General features: G+C 37.1%; 2 protein-coding genes across 3 annotated transcripts; both read right to left on the minus strand.

Annotated features, from left to right (window-relative positions):
* Nucleotides 1–1,345: 1,345 nt before the first annotated feature.
* On the minus strand, nt 1,346–10,399 carry C3H1orf52 (chromosome 3 C1orf52 homolog). 2 transcript variants are annotated; one of them, XR_015748626.1, is made up of 4 exons: nt 9,836–10,399; nt 6,501–6,708; nt 3,590–5,378; nt 1,346–3,499 (listed from the first exon to the last, which is right to left on the minus strand). XR_015748626.1 is itself a non-coding variant. In XM_026674156.2 (3 exons), exons 1-3 carry the CDS (start codon nt 10,157–10,159, stop codon nt 5,299–5,301), a joined length of 612 nt encoding a protein of 203 aa, XP_026529941.2. In that variant the 5' UTR covers nt 10,160–10,399; the 3' UTR covers nt 1,346–5,298. The 2 variants fall into 2 exon arrangements, 1 of the variants encoding a protein (XP_026529941.2); XM_026674156.2 differs by having other exon boundaries at nt 1,346–5,378.
* Nucleotides 10,400–12,526: 2,127 nt separating this feature from the next.
* On the minus strand, nt 12,527–21,530 carry BCL10 (BCL10 immune signaling adaptor). Its single transcript, XM_026674155.2, has 3 exons — nt 21,315–21,530; nt 17,537–17,825; nt 12,527–15,837 (listed from the first exon to the last, which is right to left on the minus strand). Exons 1-3 carry the CDS (start codon nt 21,384–21,386, stop codon nt 15,482–15,484), a joined length of 717 nt encoding a protein of 238 aa, XP_026529940.2. The 5' UTR covers nt 21,387–21,530; the 3' UTR covers nt 12,527–15,481.
* Nucleotides 21,531–21,984: the final 454 nt, after the last annotated feature.

Genomic DNA, 21,984 nt, shown 5'->3' on the forward strand with positions numbered 1-21,984 from the left:
CATAACTACAAACTCAAAGGTTTGGTGCTCTGTGGAAGAAAAATTGTGACGTATAGATCATTCTTGGTTGTCATTTATGAATACCTTTATGAGTATGGTTTTATGTTTGTGCTTGGTACTTGCCTTTTAAATTGTAACTAAATTATTTGATGGACTGTTCACACCTACATGGATATGCTTGATTTTTTTCAATGGATAGATATTTCCTCTTCGGTGGTGGGATATGAAAGAAAGGAATTCCCACCCACCCCCAGATTTTCAGAATACACTTCCAGACCAGACTGGACATTAAAGATCTGAACATTTTGATAGGATTTTTAATGTAAACCTATACTATACAAATGTGTGGTGTGTTTTTTTTTTTTTTTTGTGTGTGTGTGTAATGTACTGACACAAAAAATATGCTTAAGTCATACATTTATTTTATGCTTTCAATATTGTAGACTGCTTCGAAGTTTTTTTTTCTGTTTGGGAATATAAAAAATGTTTTATACATAAATGAACCTTGTACTCCATGCTGAAAGCAAAGTGCAAATAAAGAACTAAGGCTGGAAGGGCTTGAATCCCAAACACCTTTCCCTTTCAATCCTCAAATGATTGAAACCTAAAAGTTAAATCATTATCTATAGATACTTTTTTGAGTTAAGAAATGCAAACATGGCTATTTGAAATACATAAAAGACTAGAACAAATAAAATTTAAAAAGTGACTAGAACAAATAAAAAAACTTAGCAAAGACTATTAAGCAAATTTCTGGATCATACTTGCATTTAAGATAACATGGTTCTTGGAAGACTGTACAGCAACAGTAGTAATTTGCATTATTAAGACTTTTTAACTGAATGGGAAAGTATTAATGCAGCAACTAGCACCCTCTAGTGGAATAAATTTCCTTCTAACAGTTTGGGCCATAATATGTAATATATTTATTCATTTATCATCTTTAATTGCTTATTCATTTATTGTTCTGCATTTCATCTGTTGTAAATCCAATCTGTCACAGTAGTCAAAATCACTGTAGGTTCAGAAGCCAAGTGCAAGTGTGTTGCCGCTGAACAGGAAAGAGGAATTTAAAACATGCATTTTCTGCTAGGTTATGTAGTTGATAGGCTCATCTGGTTCAGCCGGACATCTAACCCCCAGACTTTAAAAGATACAAAACTTTCTCAGTTTTACATAGAAATGCAGAGTACTGAACAAGAAATCTTTTCCACACAAAAGATGTGGACTATTAACCAATTCCTAGCTCAACAATGTTTTCCAGAACGTTTTGCGAGTGGAGGGAGTCAACAGTCCATTTTGGCAGGTAGATTCTCATTGATGCCCGAAAGAACACAACAAACCAGGTTATTTACTACATTTATTGTTCTCTGAGAACACAGACTGCCCAAGCAGAACATCTGTCGCTTCCAAATGGGCCAAATGCAAGCAGTTTGCATTTTTGTACAAGCCAGGTTCCCAAAGTTGGAATGCTTTCATCTGGCTTCTTTTTAGCAAAGGCACATGCTACATGAATGAGCACTACTTTTACAGACATATTAGCATTTCTATTTACTCTTGTTTAACAGGGAGAAGAAATTGGGCATTTATACAGGAGGATGTGCTTCCAGTAGGAAAAAGGGAATTGTTACTCTGTTGCATTTAGAACAGTTCCTGCAGTGTTTTTAAAAGGATAAACAAGATACTCCATCCCCAACTTTTGTTTAAATCAATGCCAGAAAGAATATACATACCATGGGTGTGTTTAAAGCTTTCTTTTGTTCCCAGCAATTACAACCTTATCTATAGTCTCAGCTATAATAAATACTGAAATAGTTTCCCTAAATCATCAAAAAAACTGAATGAAGTTAACAGCTAAGTGAAACAGTCTCTTTTTTATGTTTTTAAAATTAATTTAAAAAACATCTCCTAACTTATTTTTGTATCGCAGTCCAACACAGAAATATCTGGTTATTATTAAAATATAATTTACTTCACCTTATTTTTAGATTGTATCTCAGAAAATACCCAATTGTCTGTCAGAAATCTGGGTCATTTTTTAAAGCTATTAAGATATTTAACTAGGTATTAACTCCTAGTCCATTTATAACTTTCTAAAAACCAACACTTCGATTGCCCTTTTGCTGTTAATTCAAAATAAAATAAAATAAAATACCCTTTCATTACAAATTGAAGAAATCTCATCCAGTGAATTCCTTGCAACTTACAGTTCCAGAGGTTCTCAATACTTGAATTACAATTACAGTAATTTCTCTTCGACCCATGTACAAACTATTATAGAGTTATAATCTAAAAAATATTTCCAATTTTAGTTAAATTCAGTTACTTTTGAAATATGGTATTATTTCCCAGATCTTGGCCATTCTTTTGCAGTTACATTATTTTTTGAAAATATCAAACATCCCTTTAAAAAGTCTATTAAAGTATCTGAAAGCACTTGTATTAACATTAACTCTGAAACTGAATGTTGCCATTGCTCTTGTACATCATCTATAATAATTGAAATTGATGCAGTTTATTAAATAAATGAGCAAACAAGATAACATCTCACATGAAGATACAGTATAATTTCTACCTGTTTAAAAACAATTCACTTCAGAAAATATAGAGGTACAATATATATAAAAACACACATCAAAAGTATGGAAGAAATAATTCCTGGTAATGCTATATATCCCTGTATTTTTCTTTGTCAATTAACAATTGAAGCATCTTAATCCTCTTTCTATATATAATTGTATTTCTATTTCATACAGAATTGTATCCCAAAAATGGGATACAGTATGAAAGAAGTTCTATTTCATATACTACTAAAGTGGGAGCAAAGTTTATTTTATATGGGGGCGTATAAAAAGAGGAGAAATGTAAAAGTTTATTTCTAATTACTTGAACTGTGCCCATGAATATCATTAATTGCGCAATCTGTTCTTAACATGGTTTAAACAGAAAAACAAGTTTTTAAGACTGACATACTAAAAATAAAGTTGGAAATATAACAAGAAAAACAGCAACTTCTAAATCAGAGCTTGGAGATATTCTGCAGAGCAAATAACCTAAATATGAACTGAAACAAAAATCAATAGAAAGCCTTGAGTACCCCATTGTATGAGTTAATTCCACGGAATTAATTCATACTATGGGAAGTAGCCTTGAAGTTCCTAGGCTATAAACAAGGGGCAATCACTTTTACTTCTTTAGAGATATATTTTAGTACGTTATCGAAATTACCTAAGCAATCTTGGGATAATTATTGGACAACAGCAAGTCAATTTGTAATATAAAACCAAAGGAACACTATATAAAACAAATGGGTTCACAGGCAGAAATTCTGTGTAAACATCAAAGATTTGATCCATGATTGCAGGCCAAGACAGGTCTCAAGGGCAAAGGCAAATGGGGTTTAACGAAAATCTAACATAAATCCTGTTCACTTAATATTGTGAGATATTTATCTCCCTAAAACCATACTTTTATTTGTATGGCTGTTAAAAGACTGTTTCTAGAGTTAGCTGCTTGTGCTGAACTCCCTTGCAAACTATGAAGGAAAATATTTCTGAATTTAACCTCCAAGTTACTGTACTTTATATACAGTAAACAAGTTTGTCTAATACCGGTACTACAGAGAAATAGTTTTCAGTTACAATTTCAATCAGTGAAATTTGTAATAAATGTACCTTTGAGACATGCAGTTTTATTTTAAAACTATTGAAAAACATTGAAAAACAATTCATTTTCACCACAATGCAGTTAAAAACTCTCCTTCCCCCCCAAAATAGCATATTTTTTAAGAAAAAAATCTATCACAATAGTAGTCCAGTAAACAATTATTACATTTACATTTCATATATCATCACTGCTCATGTGTAAGTACCATGCTTCTCAGAAAACACGACCCACCTCAATAATAAGCCAATCCTAAGTTTTGTTGGGGTGGGCCTAATATTACCCTTATCCTGAAAATAAACCCGGGGGATGGGCATGGCCGGCACAAGTGGTGGCGCGGGCATGGGGGGACAACTGTTCGGATGCAGAGAGGGACAAATGTTGTTCTGTGCTGAAGCAGAGGCATTCCAAACCTTCAGCGTACCCCAGGATTGCAACGCTGAAGGTTTGGAATAGAGCCTTCAGCATTGCAATCCTGGGAGACGCTGAAGACTCAGAGTGGAGCTGTTTTCACGAAAGGTAGGAAAATGGGGAGGGAAATTTTCCTGTCTGTTATCCATTCCTCTTGGAGCAGGACCCTGAAAGGCTTGTTGTGGCGTTGCACTCATTAAATGGCAGCACCTCCGTGAGCTTCATCACACTGGTGCAGCTGGCATCCTGCTGTGAGCAGCAGCACCAGTGTATCCAAACTCGCAGCGATCCCAGCGCTCGCATGCGCAATGGCGCAGCAATCCTTGCAGGGTCGTGCCTGAAGAGGCTGTGCCGATGTGATGAACCTCGCAGCAATGCCGCCGCTTGCATGCACAACGCTACAAGCCTTGCAGGGTCCTGGGATACGCTGAAGGCTTGGAGTGGAGCCGTTTTTGTGAAAGGCAGGAAAATGGGGGGGAGAGAAGGAGCTTGAGGAATGGATGACAGGCAGGAAAATTCCCCTCCCCATTTTCCTGCTGTTTGCCAAAAAGCCTCCATTCCGAACGCTGATGTTTTGGAATGGAGGCTTTTTGGAGAACGGGAGGAAAATGGAGAGGGAGAATTTTCTTGCCTGCCATTCTTCCCTCAGTCTGTGCTAAGCTTGAGGCCCTACAGAAATGGCCCAAGTGGAGAGTCAAGGGTGCACGTGGGGCATTCCTTTTAGTGGGCGGCCACAAAAGAAGCGGCCTGGTGGAGAGGCAAGGCGTGCGGGGCATTCCTTTCAGCTGCGATAGAAGTGGCCCGGTGGCTAGGCGAAGCGCATGGGGGGAGATTAAGACATCCCTCAAAAAGATGGCCTGGCTGTTTTTTCAGGGGTCTAAAGAAAATAAGGCCTGTCTTATTTTCTAAGAAACATGGTAGTTTTTATATTTGCTTATTGCTCCAAGTATTAAACTTCAAATGCAACAAATTTATACCTTGTATGTTACAGTTTATAGTGTCACAAGAATCTGTCTTAAACAGGAAGAGAATATGACAAACTTCCAAAGTCTTTATGAACAAAAATACTGTACTTACCACAACATATTTAAAGAGTTGTGTTGCAATTAAAAGGTTTCCACTAGAAACATTTGCATTAATAGACTTGACATTTACATCAAACATCAATCAAATCAGAACTTTTACAACTTTGATTGATAAACTCATCAGTCTTTGTCCAATTCATCATTGCTTTTTCTTCTTTGACTGCTCGTCAGGGTTTAATTTGCGTTTCTTAACTGAGCTGGGTTCATCTTTTTCAGCATCTTCAAAGAAGAGATAGTGATGTAAGCCAAAGTTTTTAAAAGCCACATGTGGAAAATATTATCAATAGTATCAGCTTTTGATGACTACATTGTCTGGCATCCATGCAGCCTTATTGGCATCAATACAAAGGCAGTTCAAAGCTGTTGCCATTTCCTGGATTATCCCCCCAATGACCAAATCTAGACCACAGGCCTGGGAATTTTGTAATAATCAATCATCCAAATATTAATCAGGTCCAATCCTTCTTAGCCTCTTCATCATCGAATTGCTTAAGAATTGATTAAGAAGTTACAGGAATGGAGATTACGGAATCTTCCTTAGCCATAACAACAGTCCAACTATGAATTCAATGACTAAGGGCTTTCCATCAATGGTAATGCTTGAAAAGAAGCTAAACAGATCGCTCTTGTGGACATTCGAACTAAGCGTCCTATAACCTGGCTTACAATCTGGTGTTTTTCAGGTGTGTTAGCCCAATATTTCTCAAACTTGACAACTTTTAACTGTGGGGTTGAAGTCTACATATCTTAACGTTGCCAAGTTGGAGAAACACTGTGTTAGACTTTAACCACAGCCAGGGCCTGAGACTGGGAAAGACTATTTCAGCACCAAGGTGGCATGAGTTTTGAATTTTTCCCTTCTCTAAGAACTTATTGTTTCATTTGATCTTTAAATACTGTTCCTGTTTATTAAAAGCAAGTTCAATTTCAAATCTTTCATCATCTTTAGACACAGGTAGATAAGGCTATGCTTAGACATTAAGAAGCATGACTCTATGGCAAGCAAGAAATACTATTAGTTGTTAGTAAAAAAAATTCCCTAGGAATACAGAATTTCACCTAGGTATATAAAATTGAATGCATTAATCATGCTACTCAAAATATGCATAAGAATGTGCAAAGAAAAAGATTTGGACTTTCTACATTTCATTTTAGAAGCTGCCATCAAGTGTAGGATTAAGTTTAATATTACTAACATTATAACTGGATTCAAAACTATTCTGCATAATTCATATAAGAGATGCCAATCTTCAAACAGAGAAATATTTTTCCTATTATTAAAGGAATCATACATAAAAACAGCCAACATTATTTATTTTGAATACAATTCAACACTATTACCTGATTCAACATTTTCTTGTTCTTCTTCTGGTAAGAAATGTACATTGTTCACATGCTTTGGAGCATCATCTCCATTATCTTCATAGATATTGGACCATTTGATTGCCATATCACGTTCAGGAGGAGGTGGGGGCTTTTTTTCTTTGATAGCATAGGTCTCAGGGGGAGGCACAGCATTTGTGGTCCATGCCTTGAATTCCTTAGGAGGCTGTTGAAAGAAATATGAAAAGACCAGTATAGGAAATAGGATATTTCAAAGGTATGACAATAACAGATACAAATTACTCTTACATCTGAAAATCTAGCCAAGTTGTAATAAGCATTTAACATTTATGCTAGTTCTATTTAGATATACAAATAGCTTAAACAAAATACTCACTGTAAGAAAATGACTCACGGTGAGAAAAAGTGAAAAATAATAAGAAATATTAATGTAAAAAAACATTATTAAATTCTATCACGTAGCAGCTAACTAAGGTCACTAGAATGGAAGGCTGATGGTGCCAAGCTCTCTTTCCTAGAAATCTGGCCTTATCACATTCTTTGGAACTATGGTTTGCTATGTCCTATGTTGACCATCTTTTTTCCTGAGGGTATCCTTAATGTTTGAGAGGGAGATGGCATAAAAAATACAGTCCATCATGTGCTAATTTTCTAACGTTTAAAATGTCAAGTTACAAAAAAGTGGAAATAATGTCTGTAGTGCTTTATCCTTGTTATGTTGCATGGAGGTTGGTAAGTAAAGTGTTTTAGGTCTTCCTCTCCCCAAGGTTGTAAATCACTCTCAAAACAGATAAGCAAAATAAAACTTTATTTTAAAAAGGAGTAGACAAAAATATTAAAACTCCTTTTAAAATTTTAAATATTAAAATGAAAACATGCAATGTAGAAGTTGATAAATGGCAATTTTTAAAATTACAATGTCCTGGGCCAGGGATCACGAAACTCTTCAGTTCACTTATCCTTTCATGAAGTTTCAAACTGTTCACCAACTCCCATATATTACAGTATATGAAAATAATATAGTAAATATTATTGTAGTTAATAGTACTATGAATGAGAATAATAACAATAATAACAACAATCCTTAGGGGTTGATATTGACCACTTTAGGAAATACCACATGTTAGAATATTGGAGACTTTTTCTATCTCTAACCAACAGAAGGGATGAAGGAACTTGGCTCTATGTATGATCAAGAGCCATGTCTCAGGAGGGATGTTGACTGTGATTGAGTTTGCGCCTTTGGTTGAGTGATGGGTGGCTATATAAATGGTTTAAAAATAAATGAAATAAAATAATCTGGCAAACAGAGAATGTTCACCTCACATCCCATAAGACTGCAAAGTTTCATGCCCCATATCCTGCACAAAGTAACAACAACATTGAATTGAGAAGTCATTCCAATTCACTTAGCACTTTGAGATATTAAAAAATGTGTACCACAGGGACCATTTGTTTTAGTGTGGGCTCGCCCTTCAAGAGAGGGACAGTTGGTGTAGTAGTTAAGGCATCAGACTACAGACGGGAAGATCTTGAGTTCTAGTCCTGCTTTAGGCACAAAACCACTATGAGTTTCATTGATGCCTGAAATTGAGATGCATGAAAACCTATCCCATATTACAGAGTTATGTGCATTGTTCTTAAAAAAGCTTTCCACTACCACAGCAAAACCCCTAAGCATAATATATGAGTTATCATTCAGAACCAGCTCCTTACCAAACCTATAGTCTTTAGCAACGGTCACCCCTATTTTCAAAAAAGGTGACCCCTACCTGGTTGAAAACTACAGACCAATCTCATTGTGTTGTGTCACGTGCAAAGTTATGGAATCAATTATTAATCAATGCATTACCTTCCACCTAGAGTCAAACAACTTACTCTCCAATAAACAATTTGGTTTGAGGAAAAAATTGTCCTGCAATTTGCAACCTCTACGTTGCAAAAACATATGGACTACACTTCTTGACCAGGGTAAAGCAATAGATGTAATTTACATTGACTTCTGCAAAGCATTTGACTCAGTGGTATATGTCAACTACTATTAAAATTAAATTCTTACGGCATTTCCTGATCCCTTCACAAGTGGATTACTGCCTTCCTGTCAAACAGGCAACAAATAGTAAAAATAGGAAACGCCCTATCAAACTCTGCACCAGTTATCAGCAGTGTCCCCCAAGGGAGCATTCTAGCACTCACACTCTTTACACTCTATATAAACGACCTTTGTGATCACCTTATTAGCAACTGCGTCCTATTTGCTGATGATGTAAAACTATTCAACACCATCGTCAATGCTATCTTCCTTCAAAAAGACCTTGATTATGTATCTGAATGGTCTAACAGTTGGCAACTCCAAATCTCTACCAACAAAAGCTCTGTCCTACACATTGGTAAAAAAAATCTATATACCAAATACAAGCTAGACAGATATGACCTTGTTGATGACCTCATTCTGTCAAGGACCTTGGAGTTCTCATATCGAATGACCTAAGCGCGAAAGCTCACTGCAACAGTATTGCCAAAAAGGCTTTACGAGTTGTAAATTTAATTTTATGAAGTAATACTGATTTGCAAACTAGGGCATTCAAAACCTTTGCTAGACCAATACTTGAATTCAGCTCTGCTGTCTGGAATCCGCACTGTATATCAGACATAAATACAATTGAGCGAGTCCAGAAGTATTTTATCAGAAGAGTACTACATTCCTCTGTTCGCAACAGAATACCCTTCAGTACCAGACTTGAGATTCTAGGCTTAGACAACCTTGAACTATGCCGACTAAGATTGGACTTAAGCATAGTACATAAAATCATGTTATGTCTTACCAGCTAATGAATATTTCAGCTTTAACCACAACACTAGAGTGCACAACAGATATAAACTAAATGTAAACCACTCCAAACTCGATTGCAGGAAGTACGATTTCAGCAACAGAGTGGTCAATGTCTGGAACTCACTACCTGATTCTGTGGTCACTTGCTCAAATCCCCACTCCTTTACCCTCAAACTAACCTCTATTGACCTCACCACATTCCTGTAAGGGGCATGCATAAATGCACAATCGTGCCTACAGTTCCTGTCCTATTGTCCCCAATTATTATTTCCTATTTCTTGTATTTAAACTTATGTTTATTCTTGTTTCTGTTGTATTGTAAGCTTCTGACAAATAAATAAACAAATAAATAAACAGAGTTAACCTTTGGTGTTTATGCTACATTGACTTAGAAGGGGAAGCCTCTTTCTCAAGCCTGCCTAATCCTGGGGTTTCCTTAGCCAGGAGCCTTTCCTGCCAGGAGAAATACGCCCAGAGGAATGGAAGAATCTTTGCTGACCTCTTCGGGAGCTCGCACTACCCGGCTCTCCCAATCGATCTCCTTATGCAGCGGATTATAAAGAAAAGCTGGTCGATTCACGCTGCGGAAGAGCTCGTCCGGCCCAGGCAAGCGCGATTTCCCCTCCGGGGTGCCGTTCTGGGACTGCTGCGAAGAGCCCTTGGCCTCCCGGCCGGAGCCTTCCTCGCCCTCAGCATCCGAGCCGCCGCTCGAGCTGTTGTCGCTGCCGTACGCCGCGAAGAAGCTGAGCGGGTCCTTTCCCTCCGCTGCTGCCATGGCAGGGATTCGTGCAACTGAAACACCCGTCCTCGGGAACCGGCGCATGCGAGACGAAAGTTCCGAGTTCGTGGCGTATGGGGGAAAGCCTCTCTGGTTCCTTTCAGCCTGTACTATCTGCCAGGGGTTCCCCGGCAGGATTCGTGCCTCCGCTGTGAATAATTCCCTTCTTCTTGGCCACGGGTTTAGTACGGACTTAGTTTTATTAAACTCTGAGTTTAATAATCCATTTATGTTTTAATTTTAAAGAAAAATAATAAAGAACAATCTATCTTCTTTCCGAACCTTCGGTTCCATAATTCCGAAGGTGAGTTTATCCATTCTAAACTGGTAACGCATCGAAATAGCGCTGTCGTATATAGGCGGCAGAAATCCGGACGACTACTAAATGAAAACACTGATCTAGAATTCTCCATCACTCCTTGTGGTTGTCCCTATTTTTGCAGCCCAGATGACAGCCCAAATTAAAAAGCATGCCGTCAGTTATATTTTTCTACGCGTATCTGTAAAAAGTGAAATGAAAAGTTTTTGCTGTGTACTGTAGTCAGTCATTCGCTTGAGTAGAACTGAAAAAGTCCCCGTATTCCTTTACAATATTTACCAATACCATACATACCATGTATGTTTACTCAGTAGTTGCGTTGTGATTAAAGTAGGAAGTGCTCAAACTTAGCCGCCTTGCATGGTTAAGATAAAATACAGAGAGCACAGACATATACAGTGTTCGAGCTCTATAACCGGATTAGAAGACAGAACAGTCTTTCAAAGACTACCTATAGAATTGGGATAAAACATCGGTTTAGTCACTCTTAGTAAAGCCGATGAACAAATACAAAGAAATGCAGAAGCAGCAGGGCATGGTCACTGTCATGGAAGATAAAATTGGATAGCAACCAATAAGAAATGAAAGCATATCCACACATTTAGGATAAGTCTGTGGTGCTGAATTTATTGTACTACCCTGACCGAGCAAGCAATTATCACTTGCCATTTTATGTGGATGCAGCAATAAGAGAAAATCCAGAGATTACCAGAAAAGATATAATCCTAGAACAAACTTTTATTTTGTTGCTTGTTCACCTGCTTAAATGCCATCAAGTCAGTGCCAATTCTTAGTGACTGCAGTTGACATTTCATACTGTAACAGTGTTGTAGCCAATGACGTTCAAGACAAATCCTGTTGAACATTTTCCCCAAAACTTGCCTTAGCAATCATGTAGGTTGACTTTCTTTAGGATTGCCCCCAACATGGTTCTTCTGATTTTCCAGCAGTGAACCCATTGCTGCTGTAATTTAATTCATCTACTTTGCTGCCAATTGTCTTCTTTTTATTTCCATCTTTCCCAGCATGATAAAGTTCTCTAGAGCACTAGGTTTTTGTCGAATGTGCCCAAAGTGAGCCTGGTCTTTTGTTTCATAGAGAGTAAATGGGATAAGTCAAAACACATAGACTCATATATATATAAACCTCAACAGTTAAAAAAAAGTGACAAGCAACAAGACTTAGATACCACCAAATTAGCAGTGTAGTCCCCTAAATGATAGCGATAGCATTTAAGACTTATATGCTACTTCACAGTGCTTTACAGCCCTCTCTAAGCAGTTAGTCAGCCTATTGCCCCCAACAATCTGGGTCCTCATTTTACCAACCTTGGATGGAAGGTTGAGTCAATCTTGAGCCCATGGGAACCAAACTGCTGGCATTCAGCAGAATTAGCCTGAAATACTATATTCTAACCACTGTGCTACCGCGGCTGGTCAGTCCAGATTGGAATGAGTTTAAGTCCATTGAGCAGAAACTTGTGGCATATGTTGACTTTTCCGTGGAAAATATCTGCTAGTAAAAACTAACGTTAAACATGGTTCCCTGCACCTGGCAAGGAATAAGCGCAGGAATGTAGACTGCCAGTCCTGATATAGTGGGCACTGCAACAGGACATGAGCTATTGTTTTGTTGGTTGCATCGTGGCATATGCAATGATGATCTATTCAACTATCACCTCAGCAGATTCAAGAGTAGAACATGCTTAGTTAATATAAACACTTTCTTCAAGAAAGTATCTTTAAGATAGTTTAGAATAAGGGTGTGTACTATAAATCAGAGGTCTTCAATCTCCAGGCTGCAGACCAGTACCAGTCCAGGGCCTGTTGTAAACCAGGCTGTGCAAGCGGCGAGTGAGAGAAGCTTCATCTGTGCATGTGCATCTAGGTTGCATGCAAAACCATTCTGCCCTTGGAAGACAATTTTTCATCCCAAACATTCAAAAATTACAAGGTGACTTGCAGCAAAGGACCTGTTCTGAATATATTTATAAAATACTTATTTTAAAAAATAGCTTCCTAATGGTATAAGAACATAACTATTGATGAAGAGAAGCCAAGATTAGGACATGACATACACTGAGAAAACTATTATTTTAAAAATCAATTAAGTTTATTATACAAATGCTTCAGATTGCCCACTTGTAAATATTTGTAAAGCACTGAACAGTAACCACAAACTTCCAAATATTTTTTCAATTCAACATTGCTTTATATAAAGTATACATTTTTAAAAAGTATGATTTAAGAATATACTGATTTCCAAAGACATTAATTTAATAGAGCAGTATGTTATTTTTCGTTATGTACCTATAATAATTCACACAAGTTTTGGCATACATAGAAAGTGAAAAATCCATGATCTAATTTCAATACTAAGGCACTAGGAATTTTTTTTTAAAGAAAATATGACAGTAATAGTGACAATCAGTTCATAAGTATGCAAATACAGTATTTTCTTATAAATCTGGCAACATCTGCAATTAGTAGTCAAACAAAGAAGTTCATGCTCTGTAAAACATCATGGAAGTTTGAGCTGAGGTAGCATTTGAGTTAAAAAGCTGTTAAAGAAATGGTCAGATTATAGATCTAAAAATCAATTAGATTTGATTGTGGACACAGTTGTGTCCTAAAACATGGGCAGTGCACTGTATAACACAACTTAGCACCAATCTGAAGTCATATAGAACAGGTTTCAGCCTTAGACAGCTAGTAACGTGACCCCAAAAGATTATAAGCTTTTAACATTGTGATTTATATATGTTAAGTATATATTTTAAATTTGCTCTAAGACAGGGCTGTCAAACTCCCGGCCCACGGCCAGATGTGTCACGCCCATACCTGGTTTAGTGAAGGGGGGGAAAGTCCTGATATGTCACATGCCATCGTAACGTGAGTTTTACACCCCTGCTCTAAGACAATTCCTCTTCGCTCAATGCAGCCCAGGCAAGCCAAAAGGCTGATCACCCATGATATAGTCTTTTTAAAAAGCTGGCCTGTAATCTTATGCATGTCTGAGAACAAGTTCTACAGAACTCAGCAAGATAGTTTTCTAAATAATGTGCAAACCCAAAACTACTTATTTAATTTAGATAACTTGCTGCAGTTTTATACAAAATGTTGTAGAACATTTTTTAAATAAAACTTTTGCTGTCCCAGAAGCCCATGGAAGTTGTTTTTCTTTTGGCTAGTAAAATTTGAATTTAATCTAAAGTACTGTTTGTTATTGGCCCAGAAACAAAAATGGCAAAAGAGAAAGAAATGTTTTATGCTACCTAGAAAATAAATATCCTTTAAACTGAATATCTTCTTTACAGTGTTGCACCTCATCAAGCCATGAGAAAAAAAATGAAATATTTTATATTCCCTGAGATGGCATAGTACAAATTATGTGTCCAACAAAACATTGTTTCACCTTGAGAAATAAGCAAGAAAATTGAGAAGTTTCATTTTAGAAATATTCTCAAGATTGTAAAAGTGCAAACTTAAACTATATCCACTAGAAGTAAGCTCCACTAAGCTCAAACTTAGTCAAGTAAGTATGCTACAGATATTTTACGCTCCAATTCTTAAAGAATTAAATACATTTAATGCCTAACATCTTATAAACTCCCCAATTCAAAAGGGATTTCTTAATTGCTATAGTTTTCTACTTTTATACTTGGATAATTCAATAATTCAGAATAAAAGATAGTCCTTGTTTAAAGCGATATTTGGACTTTCCATCATGTGATGCAATTGTAAAGTACATCACATGACCATACTGCTTAGTTATTGGCATTTCCAGAAATCTCTAGTTACACTGTTAAACAAGACTGTACAAGATGTTAAGCAAGGACATCAAATTATTGCAACTACCAGCTTCCTCGATTTTGCTTGTCAGAAGCAGGAAGGTAGCAAATTGGGATCACATGACTGTGGGATGCAGTGATGATTGCAGGCTGCCTGGATTATGTTCAGGTGACTGCGCCAAAACAGCCAGAATTTTATGGATTAAGTACCACTCATTTAGCAGGTCAGTGAACAACCAATAAACAAGGAGCACCTGTATGAGACCAATCAATCTTAAAATAGTCATGATACTGTAATTCAGAAGTATGTCCCTTTTTGCTGAGGTTCTCATTACTTCCTGATCCTTCTGTTCAACAGAATGCAATATTTTTTGAACATTAAGAATATTTTCTTAAGTGTTCAGTTTTTATTTATTATTTATTTAGCCTATGGCACGTGTTAGCCAGGGATCACCAAGGCTGCCTCTGTAGAAAGGAATTTTTTCGGGCGGTGTTATCTTTACCCTTGGGATGCCTTATTGCCGGTAGGCAATCAGGAGAGGCTCCTTCCTTGTCCCTCTGCGGTTTATTTACTCACGGGAATCAAGCCGAGTTGTCGGCCTCAGCGGTGCGTAACCTCAGCGTCTCATCACGTGAGCCACCATGGCCCCAAGAGTGCTCAGCGCAACTGAACTGTTTTCAGTTGAAAACTTTATTCCAATGTAATAGCTGTAAGAGAAATTAACTCCAAACATCAATCTGGAGTTTCTCTATGCAAAATAATTGTCCTTGTGATTGATTTGCATAATTAGATAAACCTTTTAGTACAGTAATCAGGAATCTATGTGACATAATTTCTGCAACTATTTTGTCTGCCACTATGTAAGAAGAAAATGAAGTTGTCTGATATTATGAACTGAATGAACATAGTAAACTTTTTACTAAAGTGTAGAAATATTAAATCTTTTTAGGTATTCCCATATTGTTTTTCAATATAGCAAGGCTGCTATTTACTTACTTATAAATCCCTTTGAAATCAGTGGGGCTTACTTCTGAATATTTATGTACAGGGTTGTATTATAATTTGCATAATACAAGCAGCTTCATGATTACTTAAACATGAATATTTTTTGGCAAATGCCTACTTTCAGTTTTCAAAAGCAATACAACCAAGTACAGTAAGAAATTTTACAGATAAAACTTTTTTTTGCAAAAAAGTATATAAGGCAACATCCAACACAATATTTATCTTTTCAAAGTTGTTCAAGAAAAACCACCACTATGGAAGAATTGAGCGGGATCGTAAAGGTAGAAAGGGATTGTCACTGGAAGTGGTGGATATTTCCTCTTGCTCACTCTGCAATTCTGTTGGTATAGGAGGTGCTCCAGGATCTCCAGGTCCAGGAAGAGTAGAGAAAACTGAATTTTCCATGTTTCCAACCTCTGTAATAGGTAAATTCATTGAACAAAGAGAAGAAGCAGATACAAAAGCAGCTGTACTATATTCTTCTGGATGAAGGTAGGTGTTTTCTCTGTCTCTTTGTTTTTCAAAAAAATTAGAGTCATTTGACTGCGATCTAGAGATATTGCTTGATTGCTCACATACTAAAGCCATGCAGTTGGTACAACATGTTCCTGTAAAAAAAAAAATTGGATTACTTATATACTTGTAAAAGATATTTTAACTATTGCTATAACTTGCATCACTTTGACACATTTTTATCTATTTAACTTCATTGCTTTTTTGGAATTTCAGATTTAAATGGAATTTTTATCCCACCCAGATTCTCTTGCCAATGAGATGGATGGCATATAAAATTAATAAATAAAGTTCAGCTGAAGAAACAACCTCTATTGTTATTTCTTGAAGAAATGAGATCATTTGGAAAGAAAATATCTGGAAACCCTAGTTATGATGCAAACTGCCTATACAGCTCTGTGAATCAGGTCGCTAAGTATTTATAAAACATTTATTTGCCATCTCGAAGTTATTAATATGAAATCTTGTCCATGTGGAAAATTGGTGACCAATACAGACCTTTTAACTATAGGGTTATATAGCAACAATTTTGGATGATGCTTAAGAGGAGCACCATTTATAGCACATTGCAATAATTAATATAGGAAGTTATCAGTGCTGGGGTACAAAAAAAATGAAGCTGTTTCTGTCCAAGAACAGCAGTAGTTGGCATACTAACCAAATGTTAAGTCTTGGATAGTAATGAGCTTTATATCCCTGGGATCTTAGGAACAATTATTTTATAAACTTTTTCTCTGCTGAACAGAGACCAATCCCACCTACATCAGGAAAACTGTATTTTCAGGGACTTGGAATTAAGCATCCATAAAATTCCCATTTTAATTCACTCATCCAGTTACAGACATCTCAATGTCTCTACAGCTTCTTTTGGAGGGAAAAACTGTATTCATGCCATCAACCAAGTGGACACACTGTGCTCCACATCTCCTGGGGACTTCCCCAACTGACTTAACACTGGAGAGAAAATAGCTCCTTGTGATATTTCTGGGCAAAACTGCCAGAAAATTAAAAGTTAACCCAATGATACTTGCAACCTTGAATGAACCACAATGTAATATACAACACTTTAAGCTTCCAACTAAGCTAATAGGATTGCACTCTCTTAATGCTACGTTGTCTATCTGGGAAACAAAGTAAAAATCAGACCAGAACTCCCACAAATAGATGTAGACAATCACTTTCCTCTAAGAATAACAGAAGCCCAACTGCTATCACCATTTTAATATCTTGTGCCCAAAAGAAATATGAACTGAGAAATTCTTACTCAATTTTCTAAATATATATAATCCCTGAAGGTTAGTAACCTTTGCACCATTCAAATTAAACTCACATGATACACTACTAGTAAATGCAACAGAGGCAACAAAAGGCGGCTTCTGATTTTGCTACTGTCATACAATAAACATAACCACTTGTGACAAGTGCTCTATCACTGTCTAGTCTACTTCAACATTCACAATGCCTGAGAATCAGAAATATTCTATAAGGACATGATAATAATACATTACACCATTTCAGCACAAAATAAAGACCTCAAGGGAATGAAGCTAGGTTGTCAATCAAAGTGTGCTTTTAAAATTATTGTGTAGCTCTTATAATTGAATACATATCATTATTTTTAAATTTCTACTCCTTCATTGATTCAAAGGAAGGCAAATTATTTTGATTTACCTTGTTTGTAACTTACAGAATTCATAGCAACATACTTAAAAGTAAATATGCATAGGAATAGGCTTTGTAGCTACATATTTTATGTCCTTTAAAAATATATAATATTCAGATATTTAACAATACCTTTAAGACTTTCAAGTTTTTCATTTTTTGCTTTCAAGACGGCATCAGTTATTTTTTCTAACAGGAAGTTTTGTGTTTTTTCACATTTGATAGATTCTATCAATGTGTCTAGTCCTTTTGGATGTTCTGCTAAATAATCCAGCAGTTTCCCAGCCTTTTTCCTACTTGAGGTTCGACAAGAGATTTCTTCAGTATCCTCTCTACTCAATATTTTCTTTGAACGTAGGTAGTCGAAGTGTCTTTCTGCAATTATTTTGTCACACAGATAGCGGCGTAATCGTTCTAAAACCTAGCATTAAAAATAAGAGTTAATAAAAGATGAACTTTATCAAAGCATAAATTATTCTTTGTATTACTATGAAGGAGCAATGGATCATAAATAATCCCTGACAAATAAGTTTTAATTAGAATTTGCTGTACTGTATCTTATCAAGAATGAGTCAGTCATATCTTGGATTCAAATTTCAATTCTGTTCATGAGATAATTTTTTTTCCTGGAACTAATATAAGGATTACTGAACTAACAATCAAACATCGCAAAGTACTAACACTAAAAAGGAATGGAAGTTCACAATCTTTGGTAAAGACTAACATGCTTTATAATTATACTACTATATACTATACTAGCTATACTCTCATTTCAGTAACATTTAACTAGGGCAACAATTTTTGAACTAAGGTTGCTCAAATGGCCTTACAGAATGCATCCACAACATGGGATAACTCCCATGGACCTGAAATTTGGCAAATTTTACAAAAAATATATGACATATAACATTTATGACATAAAAAATAAAACAATTTATGATACAAACATTTGCTATAGAGTTCAACATGATACATTTCTGAATGGATTCCAACTTTTCCAGTTCCTTTGCCAAACTAAACATTATTTTGCTAGCATCTGAAATAAAGAATATTGTGTGATAAGTTGCAAGCTCTGTCAAAACTTGTTTTATTCAATTAAATTGCCTTCATTCTCAAAATTTGCTGGTGTAGCTTGGTTAGAACCTTTACTGATTCTTTTTTTATTAATAAAATAAATGATACACATTATGCTGTCTATCTGACTATCTAAACAACTCAGGGTGGTTTACAAATAATATTGTTTGCTATATTTCCATGAGTATTCTATCAGTTCTTATAGTCTTCTGACTTGGTAATATTAGAATGGTGCTCTAACTTTAAATTCTAATATTAGAGATTCTTGTAAGAAAGAATATTCCAAGGAATCTTGAATGTTGACATCACTACTGTACAATATTTCAGTATACTCCATTTTTGTTTGATCTTCTTTGTATCAGTCACAAGGAAAGCCAATGGGAAGTCTTAATGTTCAGGAAGTCATAAGTCCCGGGGCTGGCAAGTAAGCCAGCAAGTAGGTAAGTAGCTGCTGCTGGATGAAAGTGAGTGAGGAATGGCCAGCATGCAGTTGGTAGCCATTAAGGTGTGGCATGAATGCAGTAGGGGTGACTGCTATTATGTGGAGGAGTGTGCAAGGGGGTGTAAGTGGGCAGAGTGGTTTGGTGTAAGGATGGTAGGAATAAGGATGGCTGTTGCCAGGTGGGCAAAGGTATGTAGGTGGCCACTGAGGCAAGCAAAAATGATTACTGCCAGGTGTTGAGGCTATTAAGGTTCAACCCAAATGTGATGAAGGTGGCTGCTGCCAGGTATGGGAAATTACAATGGAGTTCAAAATATTATTTAATGTATTATTTAATGTACTTATCTAATGTCTATTTAAAATGTAATATATTATTCTCTGACTACAGTTCCAATATAAAACAATAAATACAATCTAGAAGATCACAAGAGAAATTGACTTATGATCTTGAACAAAAAGTGAATATTCTATATATTGTAGATCTATACTTTTTGCTAGAAAAACTTTTTGCTAGGCAAAATCAACTTCCACTGACTCATTCATGTGTAACAGTCAGAGATTAGCAAGGGGAATTCCTATAAACACTCCAGGAAAAACAGAAAAGTAGATTTGGAGACATTTATCCATTAAGGAAAACAAAAGGGCCTGGAAGAACAAGGAGAATGAATCAAACATTGAAAGGAAATCTAGTATGGTGTAGCAGTTAAGATGTGAAATAAAGACAGTGGAGACCAAGAATCAAATATATCCTTCACTACTGAAGTACCCTGGATGAGTTTGAACTAGTTATCTTTTATGTACTATCTCAGAAGGACCCAACTGTTATATGCAAATCTGAGGAGGAAGTGCTATAAACACCACCTGGAACTTCTAGGACAGGATTACCCAAACTGTAAGGTTTACCTACCTTAGGGAGGTGAGACAGAATTCAGGAGAGGTGTGAAGAACCTCTTCGTTCTACATTGTTACCATAAATCCCCCTTTCCAAAAATGATAAAGGAGGCAATATCTTTTTTTTTTTAAATATAATTAGAAACAAAATTTCATTGCATTGTTTTCTTTGTCCATTTTGGTGGATTTGGATTTTTATGAGAGGCAAGTGTACATTAAGATTACACTAAAAGGAGCTGTGATGGCAAAAGATTTAGGATCCCCTGGTCTAAGAGTAAAGAGGGATGGAAACAGAGTCCACTCAGTAACTTTTGAATGGTCTCTTTGGGTTGTTAATTGATGCATTTAATTATAGTTTCTGGGAATTCAAACTGGGGGCTTTGGGCATCTACTCTTTGTCACTTGAGGAGGAAGGGGATAAATTTAGGAAATAATTCATTTTGTTGCTATTATGTTAGGCATTTATGTTATAAATGCTGTAAATCACTCAGAAAAGATAGGCAGCAAACAAGTCTAGTAAATAAAATAAAAAAGTCAAGAGACATCTGAATAGATTCAGAATTGCCTCCTGCTCTTAAAACCTATTGACATTTACTATAAACAAAGAGACTTTTTTATTTGCTGTTAATTTTTTAATTCTCATTTGTCCATTTTAAAACTCTGACGGGGAAACATGCTTTAATAAATATACAGGTAGTCTTCACCTTACCACAATTGTGCCAGAAATGTATGGTGCTAAATGATAATTTTGTTAAGTGAGTTTTGCCTCATTTTATGACTTTTCTTGCCACATTTATTAAGTGAATCACTGCAGTTGTTAAATTAGTAACCCGGTTGTTAAGTGAATCTGGCTTCCCCATTGACTTTGCTTGTCAGAAAGTCACAAAAGAGGATTCTGTGACCGTCAATGCCAACCGCTTGCCAAGCATCTGAATGGAAATTATATGACCATGGGGATGCTGTGATGGTCATAAGTGTGAAAAACGGCTGTAAATCGCGGACCACCTGTATTAATATCAAAAAGAAGGCTCCCTCCCCAAATTGTAACACATTTCGTCCTTCTGCTGCCAGCAGATGGAGACAAAGCCAGCATCCCACCAGGCGATGCTTGAAGCTTTCCAGTCAGCAGAACGAAGGCGCCTTACAGAGAGCCCCACGCAAAGGCAGCAATGACGTCGCAGCGGCAGGAAAGGCCACACCTGGCGGAATTCCCCGCGCCGCCGACACTCGGAAGACCAACCGCCAATCCGCCGCCACGCGGAAACTTGACACGCCGACGCCATGGCAACCACTGCGCTTCCACCCCTGCCTTCGACGTTTTAAGGACCCCCTATCATCACGGAGGGAGCGCCCCCTTTCCCCCAAACAAGGAACTTCAGGCCACCTTGAGCCAAGCAAGCAAGCACGCGCGCGCCCAACCCTCCCCAGTCGCGCGCTCGCCGCCTTCAGAGCAAACATCACCACCAGCCCCCGCCACCGCCGCTGCTGCTTCGCCTCTCTTACTTCCTTTTTCACCTCCGCCATTTCGTCTTCGGTGAGCGACCGACCGGCCGCCGTCGGCTCAGCGTCCGCCATGGCGGAAACAGCAGAGCGCAGAAAAAGGCCACGAGGGAGAAGCGACCCTTTCGCGAAGCGAGAAAGGCTTGGCCGCAGGTGGACTCCCTCAGGAAGAACTCCACTTCCTGTGTATGGAGGTGAGCGGCCCACGCGGAGGAGGCGCGCCTAATATCGCGCATGCGCCGTTCACGGGAGACGGGCTCCCTTATTTGGTCGTGAATGTGGATATCCGTCCCGATTTGTCACTCAATGCTAAGTTTAGAGTTAGGATGGTAGTATCTCAGTGTTTATTGTCCAAGTGGATCTCTCTCTCTCTCCGGAGGCTGAGGACACAGGAGATGGTTATCCCCGTTGATAACTTTGGAACTAGGTCTTATGTTCGCTTTATAATAATTATCTAAATAGCGTGGCTGAATTAGTTTTATTTTTTTTAATTTATTTTATTTGTCAAGCAAGTATTTAGTTAACTGTGTGTAAATTATTCATAAAGTAGTAAGATAAAATAACCTTTATTGTCACTTTTTTCTGTGAACACACTGGCACACATTAAAAAAATGAAATTATGATGCCTGCTCTCAAAAGCAAATACATATATACACATACATCCACACATACA

The sequence above is a fragment of the Notechis scutatus genome, chromosome 3 (genome assembly GCF_049901735.1).
Source record: "Notechis scutatus isolate UNSWTSFEM ecotype Mainland chromosome 3, rNotScu1.2, whole genome shotgun sequence".
In the NCBI taxonomy this organism is placed as follows: Eukaryota; Metazoa; Chordata; class Lepidosauria; order Squamata; family Elapidae; genus Notechis; species Notechis scutatus.